This window comes from Myotis brandtii, unplaced genomic scaffold, assembly GCF_000412655.1.
Source record: "Myotis brandtii unplaced genomic scaffold, ASM41265v1 scaffold154, whole genome shotgun sequence".
Classification (NCBI taxonomy): Eukaryota; Metazoa; Chordata; class Mammalia; order Chiroptera; family Vespertilionidae; genus Myotis; species Myotis brandtii.
In genome coordinates, this window is record NW_005355584.1 from 8,904,270 (window position 1) to 8,926,357 (window position 22,088).

General features: G+C 35.9%; 1 protein-coding gene across 6 annotated transcripts in view; it reads right to left on the reverse strand.

Moving 5' to 3' along the window:
* RBBP8 (retinoblastoma binding protein 8) overlaps window positions 1–22,088 on the reverse strand; it is a 77,496-nt gene that overhangs the window by 11,026 nt on the left and 44,382 nt on the right. For all 6 annotated transcript variants that reach the window (XM_014535939.1, XM_014535937.1, XM_005861599.2 and 3 more), the window contains 9 exons: window positions 20,396–20,571; window positions 18,276–18,380; window positions 13,075–13,172; window positions 11,345–11,457; window positions 9,180–10,065; window positions 8,970–9,096; window positions 7,054–7,142; window positions 6,690–6,804; window positions 2,647–2,787 (listed from right to left, as the gene is read on the reverse strand). In XM_014535939.1, coding sequence (XP_014391425.1) covers window positions 2,647–2,787; window positions 6,690–6,804; window positions 7,054–7,142; window positions 8,970–9,096; window positions 9,180–10,065; window positions 11,345–11,457; window positions 13,075–13,172; window positions 18,276–18,380; window positions 20,396–20,571 — 1,850 coding nt within the window. The remainder of the gene's footprint in view (window positions 1–2,646; window positions 2,788–6,689; window positions 6,805–7,053; window positions 7,143–8,969; window positions 9,097–9,179; window positions 10,066–11,344; window positions 11,458–13,074; window positions 13,173–18,275; window positions 18,381–20,395; window positions 20,572–22,088) is intronic.

Below are 22,088 nucleotides of genomic sequence, written 5' to 3' on the forward strand. Positions count from 1 at the left end.
CAGTTCAAGGTGCTTATGTCAAACTAGAGGCCCAGTGCATGAAATTCATGCATGGTGGGGGGAAGTGTGTGTCCCTCAGCCGGGCCTGCACCCTCTCCAATCCGGGACCCCTCGGGGGACATCCCTCTCACAATCTGGGACCGCTGTCTCCTAACTGCTCACCTGCCTGCCTGCCTGATTGCCCCTAACCACTCTGCCTACCTGCCTGATGCCCCTAACTGCTCCCCTGCCTGCCTGATCACCCCTAACTGCTCTCCCCTGCTGGCCTGAAGCCCCTAACTGCCTCTGCCCCACCACTGTGGCTTTGTCTGGAAGGTATCTTTGTCCTAATATGCTAAGTAGACCGGAAGATGTCCGGTTTAATTAGCATATTACCCTTTTATTAGTATAGATAAGTAGTTGGATTCAAATCTGGGGCTCAGCAGAGAGGGGATGAGGCTGGACGTAATGAGTATACAGAGCGTCTTTTTTAGTTGGCCCCAAAACAGCATCCACTCTCCTTCCCCTCACAATTCACAGGATGCAGCTCCTTCTCAGTGTTGTTTGCTGGTTCTTTGTTCCTCTGACTTTTTTTTAAAGTCGTCATATCTCAGAGTTTAGAACTTGAAATGCTTTTCTTTTTTTAAGAAAATATGTTTTTGCCGAAACCGGTTTGGCTCAGTGGATAGGGCGTCGGCCTGCGGACTCAAGGGTCCCGGGTTCGATTCCGGTCAAGGGCATGTACCTGGGTTGCGGGCACATCCCCAGTGGGGGGTGTGCAGGAGGCAGCTGATCGATGTTTCTCTCTCATTGATGTTTCTAACTCTCTGTCTCTCTCCCTTCCTCTCTGTAAAAACTCAATAAAATATTTAAAAAAAATTACCAAACTACTTAAAAAAAAAATATGTTTTTATTGATTTTTTGAGAGAAAGGGAGAAGTGATAGAAACATCAATGATGAGAGAGAATCATCGATTGGCTGCCTTCTGAATGCCCCCTACTGGGAATCAAGCCTGCAACCCAGGCTTGTGTCTTGACTGGGAATCGAACTGGTGATGTACGAAATGCTTCTCTTTTCTAATTATATTCAACACTCTGATGATCTCATTCAGTGTCACAGCTTTAGGCACCATCTATTTGCTGTTGACCTCCTGCCCGCCTCCCCCCGCCACAATAATTTCTTTATTCTGGATTTTTTTATCTAAATTCAATAATCATCAACTGCCTACTAAACACCTCTATTTGAATGTCTAGTTTAACATGCCCAGAACTGAGCTTTTGATACCCTCCCCCAAACTTGCTCTTTCTTATGAGGGAAGACTTAGAACTTTTTGATATGAGAGTCAAAAAAATAAAATAAATGAACAACAAGTCCTAAATTATATGCCTGGATGACTGGGAAAAATAAAAACGTCTGAAAGGTCACTTGGTAGGAAATAAATGGAACTTGGCTTAGATATGTTAAATTTAAACTGTTGAGGAGACACAAAAGTAGCAGTAAAAATGCAGGATGGGATTCATCAGAGAAGTCAGACTAGAGATGCAGATTTGGGATAATTTCAGAGGTGGTTAATAAAAGCATGAGAGAAAACGAGTGTGAGAAAAAAACAGTGTATTGCAGATAATCTAGAAAAAAAAGGTTGTCAGAGTTCAAAAGAATGTTGTATCACTGTCACAAAAGCTAAATGAGAAGAAATTTTGGGATGGTTAAGGTGAAATGTAACTTAAAAAAGAGACAGAAATCAATTATATCTTGTAAAAAAGAATATCCTTTTTTTTTTTAAAGTGGAACTAATTTGCAAAAGGCTCTTGAGGGAAAAAATGTAAATTTAACAGTTGTAGATTTTTATCACAAAATTTGCTTGACCAAGATTTTGCCACAGACCGAGCAAGCAAAGCATGCTGTTCTGTATCTTCACTCAGGGTCTCATTCACTCTGAGCTCAGGCTTGTCGTTTTAAAAACCTGATGGAAGCACACAGGAAAAAATAACCAAGATAGACTGTATCATAGCAGAAGGTGCGCTCATTTAAACCAGCATAAAAAAAAGACTTTGCCCAAGATTAAAAATTCTGACTGTTTTGCTCACAGTAAGAAAATGAGATATTTAGCTAGAATTTTAACTAATTTTCAATTAGACCAACTACTTAAGAGCTTCACTTTCAGTATTTTTTTTGGTTGCTAACCTACATTATAAACTACTGCTTCTAATAAAATGTAGTTTAAGAAGATATATATATATAGTTACATTAAGTATTTTGTCTGGAAAGGTAAAGCATTCATGCCTGAATTTTCTAGAAAACTTTCTCTTTTCACTCTATTACAATCATTAATTTATTACTTAAAAAAGAATTTTCTCAAAACTTTTATAAACTTTATGCACGTTATAGAGTGTGTAGTATTGAATCAAGATTAATTTCTAAATCCTGATGAGTATTTTATGGTTACATAAGATGGTAACAAGGAGAAGCTGAGTGAAAGGTACAGGGGAACCCTCTGAACTACTTTTGTAACTCTTCTATTAGTCTGGAAAGAAAACACAAAACCTATGAAAAAGAAATTTATATAAGCAACATGAAACATTAATTAATATACCGTATCCATACTCTATTAATTAGCCTGAACCCCGTGTAACTGAGAAGCCATAAGTAGAAAGAAAACAGCCTTACTGTTTGGTTTCTTTGTTGTAGCTGACAATTCCTCCTCTTCTGCTACTTGGGGGTAGCTATCTGCCAAACAGGACTCATATTCTTCATGTGTTGTCCGATCAAACATATCTTCCATACTATCATTCATTTTTCTTTCTCCACCTATGTAAAAGAGCACTGACTCAGGGCAACAAGCAAGCTTTTTGCTTTCTATATAGACCACTTGCTTTCTATATAGACTAATTGCTACAAAATAATTTTAATGTGCATGAGGCAAGAATAAACTCCCAAGTCTAGGTAATTACTGTACATTTATAAAACCTCTATGTTATGGCTCCAAATATCCTTTACTCATGTAAAGAGAATGCTAGTTTTTGTTATTTTCATTATAAACATTAAAAATCATTTTCTTCCTATCAGGTCATGTGTAATTTATGCTAAACCAAAAGGAGATCTGCCAAAGTAACTGAGGAATAGAAAATATATCGTAATGAAAAATAAAAAAATACTGAAATAAATTGTGTATAAATAGCTGACATTAAAATCTCTATAGAGCCCAGCGTGGCTCAGTGGTTAAGCATCGACCTATGAGCCAGGAGGTCATAGTTCAATTCCTGGTCAGGGCACATGCCTGGGTTGTTGGCTCAATCCCCAGTAGGGGGTGCGTAGGAGGCAGCCAATTGATGATTCTCTCTCATGATGGATGTTTTCTCTCTCTCTCTCCCTCTCCCTTCCTCTCTGAAATCAATAAAAATATATTTTGAAAAAATAAATCTCTATAGAATTTTGTTTACCTGCTTGTTTTTCTAATGTGGCAGCAAAAAATGTATTTTCTTGCATTACCATTAACACTTGGTAGTGTTGATATAATGAATTCAATTCCATATTTGACATGCAAAATGCTAAATTCATCTTCAGAGTAGTAACTACATTTCCTACCATACAATCACATTTTTAAATTCACCAGAATTTACTAAAAAACAGAAATAGATCCAGTTAGCTAACAAATATGACAGAACAGAAGCCTACTGAGATTACTCTATAAAATAACTACCATCTTCCCCAATCCATGGTGCTCTAGCTAACACCCATACCATATTTTATCTTTCTCCAGCACTAACCATCATCTATCATACCATATATTTATTTGCTTGTTTGTTCCCTATTAGTACTTTTGTTCTGTTTTGTTTACTCATTGTCTCCAGTTCTTGGAACACTTCCTGGTATAAAATTGTAGCTCATTATATACTAAATGATTAGACATTTGTTTATTTTTCATTTTGAGAGTCAAATTTCTGGATAAAATAGACTTCTATGTGTAGGCAGTGTGCTAGGCATTCCCAAAGCATTCTGTATATGCAGTTAGTAAATCACAGTAAGTTGCTGACTTCTGCTATGAAATACTTGAATACAGAGATTATATCCTATTGATCTTTCTATCATAGTATCTATAAGTCCTAACACAGAGTAGGGATACAAAAAACATTCTGTGAATTGAAACATTAGCAGCAATTTGGAGTTTTTATTGGAGTGTTAAATTTTAACCATTTCTAAGTATTAAAAGGTTTACCTTATGGTAAAATGGGCAGATTGTTTTTTTTCCAAATAGGCCTTAGCAATATCTCCTATCCCATGTGCTGTTCTTACAAAGTGATCTCGACACTCCTTCCACTGAGTAGTGAGGGCCATGTTTCTCTTGCTTTGAACCTAGGCAGGTCTTTGTGACATTATGCAATTTCTGAAGCCAGATCATAAAAATTACATTTTATTTCTATCTTGCCCTTATGGGATTCTCACTCTGGGAACCTAATCTCCATGTGATGAGAAAGCTCAAACTAGCCCTCGTGGAAAGATCATATGGAGAAGCCCTGAGACTGAATGAGGAGAGATGCCAAGTCACCCCCATCTGTCTAGCATTTTGCTCTTCTAGCTCCAGCCACCATCTGCCTACAACTGCATGAGAGACTGTGAGACAGAACCATACAGCCAAGCCCTTCCTGAATTTCTGAGCCATAGAAACTACGAAAGATAAGAAAATGTTATTTTAATCTTTTAAGTTATTGGATTAATTTATTATGCATCATTAGTACACGCAAGATCTACTTAGCCAAAATTAATAAATCATTAGCTGAAGTTCTAATCTCACTTCTACACAATATTTGCTTCAATTATATTGGGGAACCATTACATTCTTTGAATCAACTAGATAAATTTAAAGCCAAAGTAGTCATACTTTATTTATTTATTTTTTTCCCCCTACAAAAATAAGAAAACATTATCAGGGCTGGTATTGTGAACAAAATAATCATCTATCATACCATATATTTATTTGCTTGTTTGTTCACTATTAGTTCTGTTTTGTTTACGCATTGTCTCCAGTTCCTGGAACACTTCCCGGTATAAAATTGCAGCTCATTATATACTAAATGATTAGACATTTGTTTATTTTTCATTTTGAGAGTCAAATTTCTGGATAAAATAGAGTTTGTGGACAAAATAATCTTAAAAATAAAGTACCTTTAAAGAAGAAAATTATTTGTGTCATTCACTATAAAAAAAACAGTAACCACTGCTAAGGTTTTTCTTTTAATAGGTACCATCCTCTCACAACTTAGGCAGCCAGCTACTTGATCAATATAAATCATTATTCATTTCTAAGGGACAAAGATTTAAGGCAAAGTATTAAAATTTTTTCTCATTTACTGCATGTAGGACAGCAAGAAAAAAGGTGTGTCTAAAGAAGTGAGAACAAGAATAGCTGTTTTATTATTTGGCCGAGCAGGTAGACTACAGAATATTCAGCAGATTGAGAATGCAAATACAGTCTGAATATCCTGTTTCCAACAGATGAGGGCTGGTAAATGCCTCTTCTGGCACCGAATCCCCAAGTAGCAGGTCTTACACCTCCCATTCAAAGGGTGACAAATGAAACTAGTCCCAGTCTAGCTGATCTCATGTCATATGCTGCTTTCGTTAGGAATGTTGCTAAAGTGGCGCCAAGCAAAATCCTTCTGTTCCACCTCTTTTCGATGAAGATTTACTGCTAATTTGCAAATCTATACTAATATTTCTCAGTAGGATCTCGTTTTTGCCTTATGACATTGCTTTGGAAAATTGTATTTCTAAAACAGGACTTTCAAGATTCCCTTTTATACCTTTTACTTATTATTTATTTATTTTAAAATTTATTTTATTGTTAGAGGTATTACAGATGTTCCCCATTTATTTCCCTCCACTCATCTCCCACCCCAAGCCTTTACCTGTTTATTTTCTGTATCCATGGGCTATAACTAATTTGTACTTCTAAATCCCTTCACCTTTTTCATCCATCTCCCAACACCCCTTCTCATCTGGCAACCATCAAAATGTTCTCTATCTATGAATGTTTCTATTCTGCTTGTTCATTTATTTTGATTTTTAGAGTCAATTGTTGATATGTATTTATTGCTATTTTATTGTTCCTATTCTTGATTTTTTTTTTCTTCTTAAAGAAGACCCTTTAACTTTTCATAGAATTCTGGTTTGGTGGTGATAAGCGAACTGCTTTAGCTTTTTCTTGTCTGGGAAGCTCTTTATCTGACCTTCAATTCTAAATGATAGTTTTGCTAAGAAGAATCATCTTGGTTGTAGGTCCTTACTTTTCATCACTTTGAATATTTCTTGCCACTAACTTCTGGCCTGCAAAGTTTCTGTTGCAAAACCAGCTGAGAGTCATATGAGTGCTCCCGCCCTTGCAGGTAACTAACTGCTTTTCTCTTGCTGCTTTTAAGATTCTCTCTTTGTCATTTTCATTATGATGTGTCTTAGTGTGGGCCTCTTTGTGTTCCTCTTGTTTGGGATTCTCTGTGCTTCCTGGACTTATATGTCTATTTCTTTCACCTGGTAGGGGAAGTTTCTATCATTTTTTTCAAATAGGTTTTCTGAGCTTTAGTAAGAGAAATCTAATATTATCAAAATGGGGAAAAAAACACTTAGTTCATGGTGAAGAGATCACTGTGCTTATCAATGCAATGGTATTTCCCTCCATATTTTTTATTAAAATAAGAAAATAAATCATATCTTACTTGGACTTTTTTCTCCCTTCTGCTCTTGCTTCTTCTTTAAAAGCATAGTTTCACTGACCAACGTACAGTCCGTGTCCACTGTCTCTCCTCCTGCTAATCGTGATTGACTGCCATCCTGAATATTTAAAAATCCAAAATTTTAACAATTGTCCCTTTATGTTCTTATATTTACTTTAAAAAACATTGTGGTAAAATATATATAAAACATTAATTTAACCATTTTAAGTGTACATTTCAGTAGCATTAAGTTATATTTACTTTTACCTTTTAGAAATATTCACATTTTATTGCCTGTAGAATATTTTAGCTTTGATATACAACACAAGCATCTTCTCTCAAGCCTACGTTTTACTTTCTAACTTACCTTTGTATCTATTACAGTAATATCCATTTTATATTGAGAAAGGTCTGCTCCTGGATCTATACTCCACTGGATATTTTCACAGAATACATCTTAGATAAGGAGAAAAAAATACAATTAAGAACAGATTTTAAAAATTCTCATTACTTTAAAACATTACAGGATGCACAGAATGGAAGAAAAGTTTTGGTAAAGGACTTGTATCTACGATATATAAAGAACTCTCACAACTCAATAATAAGACAAATACCCCAATTGAAAATGAGCGAAGGATCTGAATAGACAGTCTTTGAAAGAAGATATACAAATGGCCAATAAGCACATGAAAAGATGTTCAACATTAGCCATCTGGGAAATGCAAATCAAAAACCCAAAGAGATACCATTTTACATCCCACCACATGGCTCCAACCAAAAAGACATAGTAACAAGTGTTGGTAAGGATGTGGAAAACTGAAACCCTCACATTCTGCTTGTGGGAATGTGAAATGATGTAGTTGCTTTGGAAAAGTTACACAGTTCTTCAGGAGGTTAAAAAGAGTTAGCCTATGGCCCAGCAATTCTACTACTATGTGTATCTAAAAAAAAAAAGAAGAAACATACATCCACACAAAATTGTACATCAGTGTTCATAGCAGCATTATTCATAATAAAAAATGAAATAGTGAAAAATGTCACAAAATATTATATAATTTCATTACATAAAAACTCCAGAAAAGGCAAAACTATAGAGACAGAAAGTATATTATTGATTGCCTAGGATTGAGCAAGAGGAGTAGGGAATAAAGAATGATTGCTAATGGATATTGTTCTTTCTTTTCTCTTTGAGATGATGAAAAATGTCCTATACATAGACTGTAATAATGTTTAAATGACCTGGTGAATATATCAAAACCAGTAAATTTTATGAATTTTATAAATTTTATGAATGTGCACCAAAAGGTTGCTGGTTTGATTCCTGGTCAGGATACATGCCCGGGTTGGGGGCTCGATCCCTGGTAGGGAACTTGCAGGAGGCAGCTGATCAAGGTTTCTCTCTCTCTCTCTCTCTCTCTCTCTCTCTCTCTCTCTCTCTCCCCCCCCTCCCTCTCATGTCTCTGAAATAAAAAAAAGAATGTGCTTCAGGAAAAAAGGGAAAATAAACCTAGAATGAAGGAATAATTTTCTAATGAGGAATAAAAGACAAAATACCGTGTATGAAGTACAGAAATACTTGGTTGCTATAAAAACCAAAGACTCCTTTTAAACAGAGCAGACTTATGAAAGAATGATTATACATATTACAGCAAACCATGTTTTAAAACAAGAAGCTGAAAAACCCATGTAAATATATGCATATGTTTATAGATATACATGTAAACACAAAGAAAAAGAACAGGTTACCTATGGGATGAGAAACAAGTTTTGGATGATGAAAATTCTACTTTATATATTTTAAAATTCTGTGTACATTTTTTAAAGCTTTTGTAAAGAAAATAAGAAATAACTACAGCCCTGACCAGGTAGCTCAGTTGGTTAGAGCATCATCATGATACACCAAGGTTGTGTGTTCGATCAGGGCACATACAAGAAGCAACCAATGAATACACAAATAGGTAGAATAACAAATCTCTCTCTCTCTCTCTCTAAATTCAAGAAATAAAAACTTAAAAAAAGAACTACATAGAATAGATAACTCCACAAAATCACCTATAAAAGTAGGTATTAAAGATCTTAATTCACTTTTCTAAAAGCTCGAGGATATATCACATGTAAAATGAACCCAAAGAGAATTATTCTGTAAATACAGAAACATGCAGAAAGAAAACATTTTCTCCCAAAACAATTCAATCTACCCAAAGAATAATATATTTAGTATCTTAAATAATATACCAAGATAATATATATAAAGAGTGGAAGTACTACCTATAGTGTATATACCTTGATTGTTTTGTAGAGGTTTTGTTTTAGCGATTCTACATGGATTTAACTGAAGAACTGATGCAAGTTCACATTCTCCATGAACTGACCTGGTTTTTATTCTTACTGGTTCATGAGAACCAGTACCCTAAAACAGAAAGAATCATTTGTATCTAGGTGAAATCACAACCAACCATTTAAAACCAAAATCCATGAATATTTAACACAAACCTTCACATCATCAAAAAGATTCTCTGTTTCCAAACTTTCACGTGGATGTAGAGGGATTTTAAAGATAGGATTTTCTTCTTTTATTTGTAATGGTGTTTTGTTATCTGGAGAGGATTTAATCAGGGGCTGAAGGACATACTCCTGTAAACGGGGCTCCTCTGGAGGATCTTTGGCTGGCACAAAGCTACCACTTAAAAACTTTCGGCTTGAGGAAGAACCCTTTGAAATGGGCTTCAAAGCCTCATAGAGTGTCACCTGTCTAAATTTGATTTTAGAGGTCTCACTTCCTTGGCTCTTCTCTTGACACTGAATAGCTGAAAATCGATCAGAGAGATCCAGAGGTTTATCCATCACATAGTCTCCATTCATAGAAGAATGACTATCCAGTGGAAAAGGAAAAGCATTTTCTTTATCAAAAGAGGCTTGGGGGCAGCTTGCTTCATCTTCACTTTCTTCCTCAATTTTCTTCCTTTTGGATGTTTTGCATCCCAATGATTTCAGGGGCACCACATGTTTATCAGTAATAGCATTTTTAATATGATCAATATTATCCTGTTCACTTATGGATTCACTTATATTTTTATTTATAAGCATCTGTTTATTAGAAGATTGGCTAATCTTGTTCCCTTCAGACCCAAGATTAGGATGTATGAAAAGGGAACTATCTTCAGATTTTGATCTAGTTTTCTCTAATCTAGAATTAGAAGTGCTGCTAAAAGGTGCTGTTTTCAGATGGCTTTTTTTCCCAGTCTCCAAAAGAGAAGGGGACAAACTTGTATTCAAACCAAAACTACTTTTCACATTAGAGGTAGCTCCGAACACAGGAGATGATACCTGAGTAGTCAGTTCTTCTTGAGGAGGAGTCTTTGAATTAGGATCTGAAAATCTAAGAAGATAAAGAAATCAGGTAAAAATTAAAAGATAGCATAATGAGAAAACATATGCTAATATAGAATTATTAATAATAAGGTTTTATCTACATATTAGAGATAGATGCTTCACCAGCTTTTCCTTTAGCTGACAAAAAGCAGAGGAAAATGATACAATTCTCCTATCTCAATACCATGATAGTCCTACCTATAGATATTTTCCCTAAATAATTTAAATAACTTCACTATATTAAAAAAATCATATTTTAATAAATTCCACTGGGGACCCAACTTCTGTTGCTATGAAATCCTGTCATGAGTAACTCCAAGAAATAAATTCTTATACTACAGAACCGAACATGAATTAAGACCCAGCCCTAGCTGGTTTGGCTCAGTGGATAAAGCATCTGTCCGCAGACTGAAGTGTTCTGGGTTCGATTCCAGTCAAGGGCACATATTTCGGTTGCAGGCTCGATCCCCGGCTCTGGTTGGGGTACGTGCGGGAGGCAACCAATCAATGTGTGTCTCTCACATCTATGTTTTTCTCTCTGTGTCTCCCCCTCCCTTCCACTCTCTCTAAAAATCAATGGGGGAAAAATGAATGGAAAAATATCCTCGGGTGAGGATTAATAACAAAAAGACCCAGTTTGCCTCTAGCAGAGGAGACAGCTTTGGTAGTGAAAAGACCTTGGTTGGGTAAAGCTCTGCCTCAAGTACTGAAGGCAGAGCCTTAAACAAGACATTTAACCTCTCTGGAGCTACATTTTTGTCGATTGTAAAATATGGTGGTAATATTTTAACAATTGACAAAATACTACTTTAATGAGTTACTATGATGACAAGTTAAATGTGATATATCTACCTAAAACTGAAAGCTCTTTTAAAAAGCAAAATGCTACATAGATATAGGTATTATAAATTAATGGTTGTTTTGAAATTAGTAAAAGCAAGGTGCAACACTATCTTTATACAATTTCATCCAAGCTTTATACAATATCCAGTTTTTGGAAATGCAAACCCATGAGGGATGACTGGGTTTTTAAAGCGGCAGGGTAACAAGGCTGGGAACTCTTATGTACTGCTTAACAGAAGTACAGAAAGAATCTAAAAATATCTGTTTCACTAGAGTAATGCAAAAAAGCCCTCAATTGGTCATAAACTGGAAAGTATTTTTTAAAATAAAAATTAATACAACCAGAATAACAAACTATATGCTGAGGGAGAGAAATAGTTTAATTATATGGAATAGGATTTCACCAATAGTTTATAAATTTTCACCAAAGTGCCCCCAATTACCTTAAACTATCTTTATTATTTCTTGTAGATTCCTCTAAAGGTTGTTTCTTGTGATCTCCTTCCAGACAGTGGTAGAGCTCATCACCAACAGGGCTCATGGGACTGTGAGATTCCTTCAGCAGTAAAATATAAAGTACATAAATACAATGAAATATTATTTTTCCTTAAAAAGGAATACTGACATATGCTACAATATGGCTGACCTCAAAAATAGGGTAAAGGAAAGAAGCCTGGCTCAAAAGCCACATCATGTATGATTCAATTTACATGAATTACCCAGAATAGGTCAATGTGTAAGGACAGAAAGCAGATTGGTGGATGCCAGAGGCAGCGAGTACTGGGGAACAAGGACTGTTTAACTGGTTTTCTTTTAGGATGATGATAGTAATACTTTGGAACCAGATAGAAGTGGTAGTTGCATAATATTGTGAACATACTAAATTCCAATGAATTGTACACTTTAAAATGGTTAATTTTACATTATGTGCATTTTTTATCACAATAAAATATATAAAGCACATTTTAAGTTTAAAGAGAAAAAAGCATTGCTATTTTACTATTTTAAGTAAGTACATTCCATTACTGATATATAAAACTCCAATTCCAAAAAAATTATTAAGATGAGGGGAAGGGAATAGATATGATTATTTATACTGACAGGAGATGAAGTTAAAAGGATCCTTTGGAGAGCAGTGGTGCTCAAACTTTAAAAAAGACAACTGAGGATCTTGTTAAAATGCATGTTTTCTTTCAGTGGGTTTGGGTGGCATCTGAGATTTTGTAAGAAATTTCAAGATGATGCAGATGCTGTTGGACTGTGGATCCCATTTGAGCACCAAATCCTTAGAGATCAGCTCTATTACTATATTTGGTGTCAGAACTATTGACATGCCAGGCTTATGGGTAGGAGAAAATGAAAAACCATTAAAACATTTAAAGATCAAAGGTTAAAAATTACCCACTATCACTTGAATGAAGATTTATAACTAGAAGAAAATAACAACAAATTACCCAAATGTAATGAAAAATCAATTCAATTTTTACAAATTCACTAAATAGTAAGACAATTTTATAAGACCCATATACATTTACCAACTAAAGCACAGGAGTAGTATTTTAAAGTTGTATCAAAGTGAAACTTTCTTAAGATTGAAGAATTCAAGTTTTCTATTTTTAGGAATCAATTAAGAAAAAAATAAATGTGCCTGACTAAGGAAGCACTAAAATAATACAAAAATCATGGGGTCAATTAGGTTTTTTTGGATTGGCACTTATAAGGACAGAGAACTAAAATATATTTGGTAGTCCCAAGAATTCATCTGTTTTTCAAATCAAACCCCAGTTTAAAGGAGGTTCAGAAGATCCAATAAATTCTGAAATCTAAAGGCTCAGGCCTTCTCTTAGATGAAACAGGGTAGGAATAGGGGGAAGTGAGGGTGCAGGGAAGAGGATTGGCCAAACCCTCTAAGCCATTATCATTTCCCTAAATTCTGACTCAATCCACAACCTATATCCCCAAAATTCTAAAGACTCTAGATTTCTGGAACAGCTTAGGGCAAATAATATAAATGAGTCTTTCTAGCCACACCAATTTTATTCTAGGCCTTTATCCAATGGTCTTTGGGGAAAAAAAGTGTTGGTGTTTTTTTTTTTCTTGCTCAATTCTCTAAAAACTGACCTAAAAAGACACCAATTAATTCATGTTATCACCAAACTAAACATCTACTTACAGATTCTTCTGGAACACTAAGTCCAAGTGTCTCGGCAACAATTGTAGCTAAATTAAAAGATGACTTATCAGTGGGATAACTACTTGTTCCACGTGTTTCTAAATAAGAAAAAAAACACCCCAATTATATAATTGTAGAAACTAGATGTACAAAAAAATACAAAAAAGCCCTGGCCAGGTGACTCAATTGGTTGGAGCACTGTCTCATATACCAAAAAGGTTGCAGGTTCGCTTCCTGGTTGGGGCATGTGCAGAAGGCAACCAATCGAAGTTTTTCTCTCGCATTAATGTTTCTCTCTGTCTCTCTCAAATCAATAAACATATCCTTGAGGATTAAAAAAATTTTTTAAAGAGGAATAAAAGGCTCACAGAACATTGTTACAAGATGGCACTGAACAATTTTTAATATTCTGTGCAAAAAGGCCCAAATATATCTACAATAAATTGCAATAAGTTGCAAATATCTAGCATCTGCATCTGCCAAACATTTTCAGCTAAATTTTCTATTTATCTTAAGTGAATTGGATGCAACAGATAGATTATTTTTCTTATTGCAACTGAGTAATATCATAAAAACAATATATATTTATAATGGGTGCACTGTGACCTAAGATATACTATGAATATCAAACCATATTTATAATACCTTTCATAAAAACATACTTTATGGGAGAGATTTTCAATACTGCATAATTTTCAAGTTTTAAACTAACACAAATTTCTGCAGAAATCATCTATGTTCAAATACTATATACAGCCCAGCTGGCGTGGCTCAACTTGAGCATCAACCTATGAACCAGGAGGTCACTGTTTGATTCCTGGTCAGGGCACATGCCCGGGTTTCGGGCTCAATTCCCAGTGTGGCACATACAGGAGGTGGCCGATCGATGATTCTCTCTCATCATTGATGTTTCTTATCTCTCTCCCCCTCTCCCCTCCTCTCTGAAATCAATAAAAAAATTACAAAAAAAGATCGCATTTAAAACACACACATACAAATATTTTATACACAGAGTTCCAATAATTCAGTAAGTATTTATGGAGCACATACTATGTTCCAGGTGTTATGCTAGATGAAAAGAAAAAACTTTTGTCCTCAAGGAACTTATGGGCTATAGAAAGGTAAAAAGAGAACTGCAATAAAATGTGATCAACACTGTAATAAAAGTACATTAAAAAGGGGAGATTTAAACATAAAGACTCCTAAATCTGCCTTGGAAAATCAAGAAAAACTACATTAAGTGATGCCTAAGCTGACCCTTGAGAGAAAAAGGAATTTGACAGGTCACTGGACTAGGAGCAGAGAAAAGAGTTCTATGCATGTGTAAGGGTCTATATATGTGAAACAAAATTACACATTCAGGGAATGACACGTGGTTCAATTGCTGAAAATTAAAGAGCAAAAGATGTAGTAATAGGACATGAACCCAGACAGGTTCAGATTATGCTAAAGAGTTTGAAATTTATCCTGTAGACAATGAAGAGATAGCTAAAGGTTTTTAATGGAGGACAGATGCAGTATTTGGGTTTAAAAAGTAATTTTAGCCATGACAGGATGACAGAGCAAGAAGCAGTCTTAACAGGTAAGAGGACTAATTCAATTACTAAAACAGTCGTATGAGGGATGCTGATTGGCCTAAACTAGTACAATGGGGGTACAGAAGAATGTCTATGCCAGATATGTAGGAGGTGGAATCAATAAGATTTGGAGAGTATTTAGATATGAGAGATAAAAAAGCAGGTTTCTAGGATAACTCACAGTTTTTTGATTTAGGTAACTCAGAGAGGTATGTAGAATGTCATTTACTGAGATTGTAAATAAAAGGATGAGGAGTAGGTTTGACAGAAAATTTTCAATTTTGGACATGCTGAAGTTGAAGAATATCCAGGTAGAGATGCTCAACAGTAGGCAGATACACTGGTTTGGAAATAAGGAGAAAAGTCTTGAACAGCGATATAGATTTGGGATTTATTAGCATATAGGTTGCAGCAGAATATTAACTCTAGATTCTTCCAGAAAGTGAGACAAAAATAGACCAAGAACCATACCTATTGGGGACAGTAACATTTAAAAGAACAGCCAATAAAGGAAGGCAAAAAAAGAACAATAAGAAGAGAACCAGGAAGTGGCACCACTTTAAGAAACAGAGAATGCTCAATGTCCAATGTCACAGAAAGGTCAAGTAAGACAAGGTCTGGGAAGTATTACTAGTAATTAGATTTAACAACCAGGAGGTCATGGATGACTTTTGCCAGAGCAGTTCCAATGTAATGTGTGAGAAGAGAGTGTGAGACTATATCCTCCTTCTCTGCCCCTCCTCTCTCTTTCTTCTTCCCCCTCCTTCATCCCTTTCCCATACTACTTTCCCTCATTGCTCCCCCCCTTTTGGGGTGTAAGGGGGAATGAAGTGAATTGAGAGAGAAGAGATACTGAAAGAACTTTTTTCAGCTTTGAGAGAAGCTGTCGCTAAGGATGGAGACAAGAGGGGTTATTTCTAAAAGAGAAAAGATAACATGTATGCATATGTTGAAAAGAAAGAACCTGCAGAGTAGCTGGAGGAAATATAGGAAAAGAGAACAACTGATGGAGTCATCTCCCTCAGCAGAAGAGGATGGGTCCAGAGTGCTGAGGAGCAAGGACCTGCATATTTGATGTTGTATCCCCAGCACCCTTTGCCAGACAGTCCTGTTTATACATATGCACACATGCTTGCACACAAACATACACACATGCTAATATAAAGTTATCTGTGGCTTTCAGAGTGTAAGTTTTTTTTTTTAAATATATATTTTATTGATTTTTCACAGAGAGGAAGGGAGAGGAATAGAGAGTTAGAAACATCGATGAGAGAGAAACATCGATCAGCTGCCTCCTGCACACCCGCTACTGGGGATGTGCCCGAAACCAAGGTACATGCCCTTGACTGGAATCGAACCTGGGACCCTTCAGTTCACAGGCCGACGCTCTCTCCACTGAGCCAAACCGGTTACTGCCAGAGTGTAAGTTTTATACTGAGTAAATGATTAACCTTGGCTAATCCTTCCCTGGATCCCATCTCCACTCGGCTTTTCAAGGATCTAGCAATGGTTCCTTCTTTCTCCAGGATTATTCATTTCTCTCTTTACTTGATCATTCCATCAACATAAAAATATACTGAATGTGTTTTAATATCCCATTTTTTATTTTTATTTTTTTAAAATATATTTTGATTTTTTACAGAGGGGAAGGGAGAGGGATAGTTAGAAACATCGATGAGAGAGAAACATCGATCAGCTGCCTCCTGCACACCCCCTACTGGGGATGTGCCTGCAACCAAGGTACATGCCCTTGACCGGAATCAAACCTGGGATCCTTCAGTCCGCAGGCCAACGCTCTATCCACTGAGCCAAACCGGTTAGGGCTAATATCCCATCTTCTGAAGGACTTGTTAATAGTGCTCTCTCCACTTTTCTCTGATCCTGGTTTCTTTTGAACTTGAAACAGCCTAGCTGATAACCTTACACTTTAATAGTTCATGCTATGAGTTTAACACTCAGTGATCTCCATGTGACCAAATCCAATGCTCAAATCTCAGTCTTCACCTTTCTTCACTTATTAGCACTGTTTGCCACAGTTGACTTCTCCCCCGTCTCTCCACCTGGCTTACAGGACACACTATCTTAGCTCTCCTATCTCACTATTAGCTACTTCAATGGCTACTTTGTTGGTCCTCCTCATTTCAACAACCTCTAAATCACCACTTCTACAGTTGCAATATCACCTCCAAGGGGGTGAAAATGGCTTTGGGGGGATTTAACAAAAATGTAACACACAGATATACATATATTCATATATTACAGCTGAACTAGAACTATTAAAATTCCATAGGGAAAGTGATTAGAGGAAAAAAATATCTAAAAAGGCTAGTGTAAGGGTGATAATGAAAAAAAAACTTGAGCCCTAGCCGGTTTGGCTCAGTGGATAGAGTGTCAGCCTGTGGACTAAAGAGTCCCATGTTTGATTCCAGTCAAGGGCACATACCCGGGTTGTGGGCTCCATCCCCAGTGTGGGGCGTGAAGAAGGCAGCGGATCAGTGATTCTCTCTCATCGTTGCTGTTTCTATCTCTCTCTCCCTTCTTTTCTGAAATCAATAAAAACATGTTAAAAAAAAAGAAAACAAACAAACTTGAGAATCACTATTTTACACTATGTAGTGCCTCAGGGCTAAGTACTTGGACTTCTCTATCTACATTCACTTGGTTGGTAATCTCGCCCACTCTCATGGCTTTGATACCACCTACATGCTAACAACTTCCAATCCTCTATCCTAGACTTCTCTAAACTCATATCCACCTACCCATCTAAAATCTTCATTTGAATGTCTATCAGGTATCTCAAACAGAATACTCTCAAAACCAAGCTCCTGATTTCTAACCACCCCCACCCTATTCTGCAAACCTGCTGCTTCTTCCCTCTCAGTTAATAGAGTTGCCCAAACCAATCTCCCCTTCGCTCAGTCTGCCCCAGTCACACAGGTCTCCTTAAGGTTCTTCAAACCAACCAAACAGCACCCTCACTTCAGTCTTGGTCCTCGCCAACTTCTCTACCTGGAATACCCTTCCCCCAGACACCCACATGACTCACTTCCTTTCCTTAGTCTCTGTTCATATGTCACTTTTAAAGTGAAGCTTTCCCATATCTCTTCTTACCCTGCTAAGAAGAGGTATTAGAAAGCCTAACACATACAGTGTCCCCTAAAAATGTATACACACTTTAACAGCTGATAGCTCAATTTTGAAAATGAAATGTATTTTAATTATTCAAAGTGTGTGTGTACATTTTTTGAGACACCCTATATCTGTTTATTTCCTTCCTCTCCCCAACTAGATTGTAAGCTCAGTGAAGTTAAGGGCTTCGTTTTGTTCAGCGCCTGGTATATAGTAAACACTAAAATATTTCTTGAATCAATGAGTAAACCAGAATAAAGCATTGTTTACTTAAAATATATTAGCACTTTGTATTAAAATGCGTAGAGCTACTAATATGATTTAATAACAGAATAACATTACTTTCTAATATGAAAAAGACTGCTAAAGACCTAGTAATACAAACAAAATTAATAAAAAATGTTAAAATATTGTCTAATTCAGACTGTTGGCCACTCTTGCCCACCAACAACCACAAATTTTAAACTAATAAAGTAATTTCAATATTTTGCTTACTAGCCACTGGAGATTGACTTTGATCACAAGTGTCAGCCACTAGAATTTCATTTTCATTAGGCTTATGTTGTAGATGAGTTGAAGATTTTGGAACTTTTCTCAATTCTAAAGGGAAAAAAGGAAAGATTATATATAAACCATCACGATGGAAAATATCAAAATGCTATTCTGATAAACCAATACAAACCTATCTTTACCGGTATTAGAAGTACTATTTTATTAATACAACTTTCATATTCTAATAACAAGTTCCTGCCACAATTTCACTAGAAACAAAGCTGGAAGTTAGATCAGTAGTAGTTAAAGGACAGTGGGAGAGTGAACTAGAGCAGATGTGCTTTTTTTGATCCAAGTCTCCTAAAACTAATATTTTAATGTATTGTTTCCTTATGTATTTGTTGTAAATCAGTAGGTCAGTTTAAAATAAATACTGCATCCCAGATCTCCACAATCTTTGTTTTAGTTTTTATTTTCTGAAAGGAAATCCTGAAACATGCTTTGTCAGAAATAATTCAAAGAAAAACAAACAAAGAGTAAGTAAAGGGAAATAGACTTTTACTAATTATAACCTGAAAATAATATTGAAAAGCATATAAACTGCTCTGGCTGGGTAGCTCAGTTGGTTAGTGTCATCCCAATATGCCAAGGTTGCAGGTTCGTTCCTGGTCAGGGCACATACAACAATCAACCAATGAATGCATCAACAAATGGATGTTTCTCTCTCTTGCTCTCTCAAATAAATAATTTTAAAAAGCAATATAAACTTTAAAATAAATAAGCAAAGATGGTTAGAAAGAGGAAAGGACTAAGTAGTCATTAAGTCAATTTTAATTTAATTTGCATGGCTCAAAAGTTATCTTGCATTTGAATCCCAAATTTCAGATTCCAAGTAAAAATGGTTAGTACGAAATTAAACAGACAAATCAAGTTGTATGTTATTCTTATATAATGAAGAAACAAGCCAGGAGCTTTTGTGATACAAAAGAAGACTTTCCTAATAAAGAAAATTGCTGTGAATTTGTTTTTCTGACTATTCTTATACATGGATTTAAACATGACCTAAATTAAGCAGATGGTTATCTGTAGTAACTCCTGTCTGATAACAGACTAAAAGGCCAATGCATGTTCATTCTACATCTATGATCTTACATTTTATTTTAGCTCTTGATTATGTGTAAGATTTTTAACAGTTCTCTTATTTTCCACTAGATGGTGATGTAAGGTCATGTAAAATGATGAAAATTATGCCAATTTTCCAATGTCAAAGAATAAGATTTACTTATTTTTTCAAAGGCATAGCTACTCTTAAAAATTTATTTGAATTATAAAATATGTTACAAATAGTTTAGGTTAAAAATTAAAGTTTACCGTATACTTTAGATCAATATTGAAAGAAATAATCTTTGTATCATGTCACATAATACATTTCAGGACTACATGAAAGGGTATTCCCAAAGCATTTAACAGACATGGTAAACCACAAAGTGATATGTTATAATGCTATTTCTTTATTACCACCAATTGCTACAGATTATAACAAGTAAGAATAGCCAGTTAAAGACAGGATTTTCAATGTGGGCAAGATCTGGAAAAGACAGAAGTTTAAGTTAGGAAGATCTGTATTTGAATTCTGACTCATCTACTTACTTGAGAGGTGACCCTGAGTGAGTTATTTAACCCTTCTAAAGAGCATTTTTTCATAATCTATAAAATATAGGTGCTAATAGCTACATGAGAATTCAAATATAGTAATACTGTATTCAAACCACTCAGCGCACAGTAGGTAAAAATTAGTGTTAAGTTCCTTTCCTCTTTCCTGTTATCCCACTCAGATATATACAATAAGAATGTTTTTTAAATAAAAAGAAAACAAGAAACTATAAACAATGTTTATGAAATGCTGGGTGTTTACATATTCAGAAGAACAATACATGTCTATATATAATACAGGTAGAAAATGTCTTTCCAGTCACTTCATTAGTGGAAGTTAAATTTACAGGTATAACAAGTTTACCTGAACAATGACTATTTACCTTCCATGAAATTGAATAACACAAAAACAATAGATGGATACTATTTTTACAAAACCAAATAACTGAAGTGTAACTCTAAATCCTTACCATTTGTACACACAGAGAGCTCCGGTTTAGTATGTGTTTGTTCTATGTATCGGACATGGAGGTTCTCCCTTCTTCGTAGCCGATTAATGCCAGAAAATGAAAAGGCCGTTATCGGTGAATCTGGAATAACATTTTCCTCAGATTCAAGCTCAGCTGCTTGATGCTGTTGATCATTCCTAGAGGAAAATAATGACAATTGAAAGAAAATTAATTCAATGAATATTTACTAAAACATCTACCATATGGTATAGAGCTAGAGAAAGACACAGGTGAAACTTAAGACATATAATTCCTTGCATCTAAAGTGCAAAATCTAAATATAAGGATTCAAATGATTAGAGTGGAGAATATTATTGTGAGAAGAAATGTACAAAGTGTAGTTGCTGCCACTTGAGGTGAAATTAAAAGAATTTCAAATGGCTGAGAAAATCAGCAGAGGATGCACAGAGTTTGAGTAAAGGCCGGCAGTATTGTATACTGGTGTTGGAGAAGGGCACACTGGAACTATGTGAAGGAGGGCCTTAATGAAGTGTGCACATAGTTTAGAAAGCAAGAGGAAAGGAATTAAGGTTTTAGAGCATGGAAGTAATGCGACAATCCAGTAGCATTGTGCAAGACTGGGACAGAAAGAAAAGAGGCAAGGAAATCAATTAGGTAGGGGCTACAATAGTCCAGCCAAGATCATCTGTGGGTTTGAACTAGGCCAGTGGTCGGCAAACTCATTAGTCAACAGAGCCAAATATCAACAGTACAACGACTGAAATTTCTTTTGAGAGCCAGATTTTTTAAACTTAAACTATATAGGTAGGTACATTGTTATTAACTTAATTAGGGTACTCCTAAACTGGCCTTTGCTAAAAAACGTCCTCAATCTGATTGAGGTACGTTCGCTGAGGTTGACCCCTTCCAACTCTCCCATCCACACTCATCTTGTGTACTTGTTTCGTCTATCTCCTTTTGTTCATCCTCTCTATATGCCCAAACCATCTCAACATACCTTTCTCAATCCTTGACACTACATCTTCTTTCACTCCACAACATTCCCTAAAATTAACTTAATAAACTTTACTTAAAGTTTTAAGTCTTACCAGTGGTCGGCAAACTGCGGCTTGCGAGCCACATGCGGCTCTTTGGCCCCTTGAGAGTGGTTCTCCCACAAAATACCGACTTCTGCACATGGGCCATGAAGTTTCAATCGCACTGTACATGGCGCGCCCGCCGTGGTATTTTGTGGAAGAGCCACACTCAGAGGGCCAAAGAGCCGCATGTGGCTCGCGAGCCGCAGTTTGCCGACCACTGAACTAGGATGTTGAAAACAGCTACAGAAAGGAAGGGACCAGTGCTAAACATTGTAGTAGTAGAATCAACATGACTTGGCAACTGACAAAAATATGGTGATAAATAATATTAATTACCAGCATTCTTGTAGGTTTACACTGCCAGACACTGTTCAAAGTATGAAGTTATTACGAACAGTCTCATTTTACAAATGAGAAAATGGAAGTTACAGAAGTTAAGTCACTTACTAAAATCCTATCTAATAATAGACAAACATGGTAATTGACCATACCTTCGCTACACCTCCCATTGGCTTATCAGCGCTATAAACGCCAACAAAGATGACAACTAATTTGCATACTGCAGGCAGACCCCGCTGCGCTGCCCCACCTGGGGCTGGCCGCAGCGTGATCCC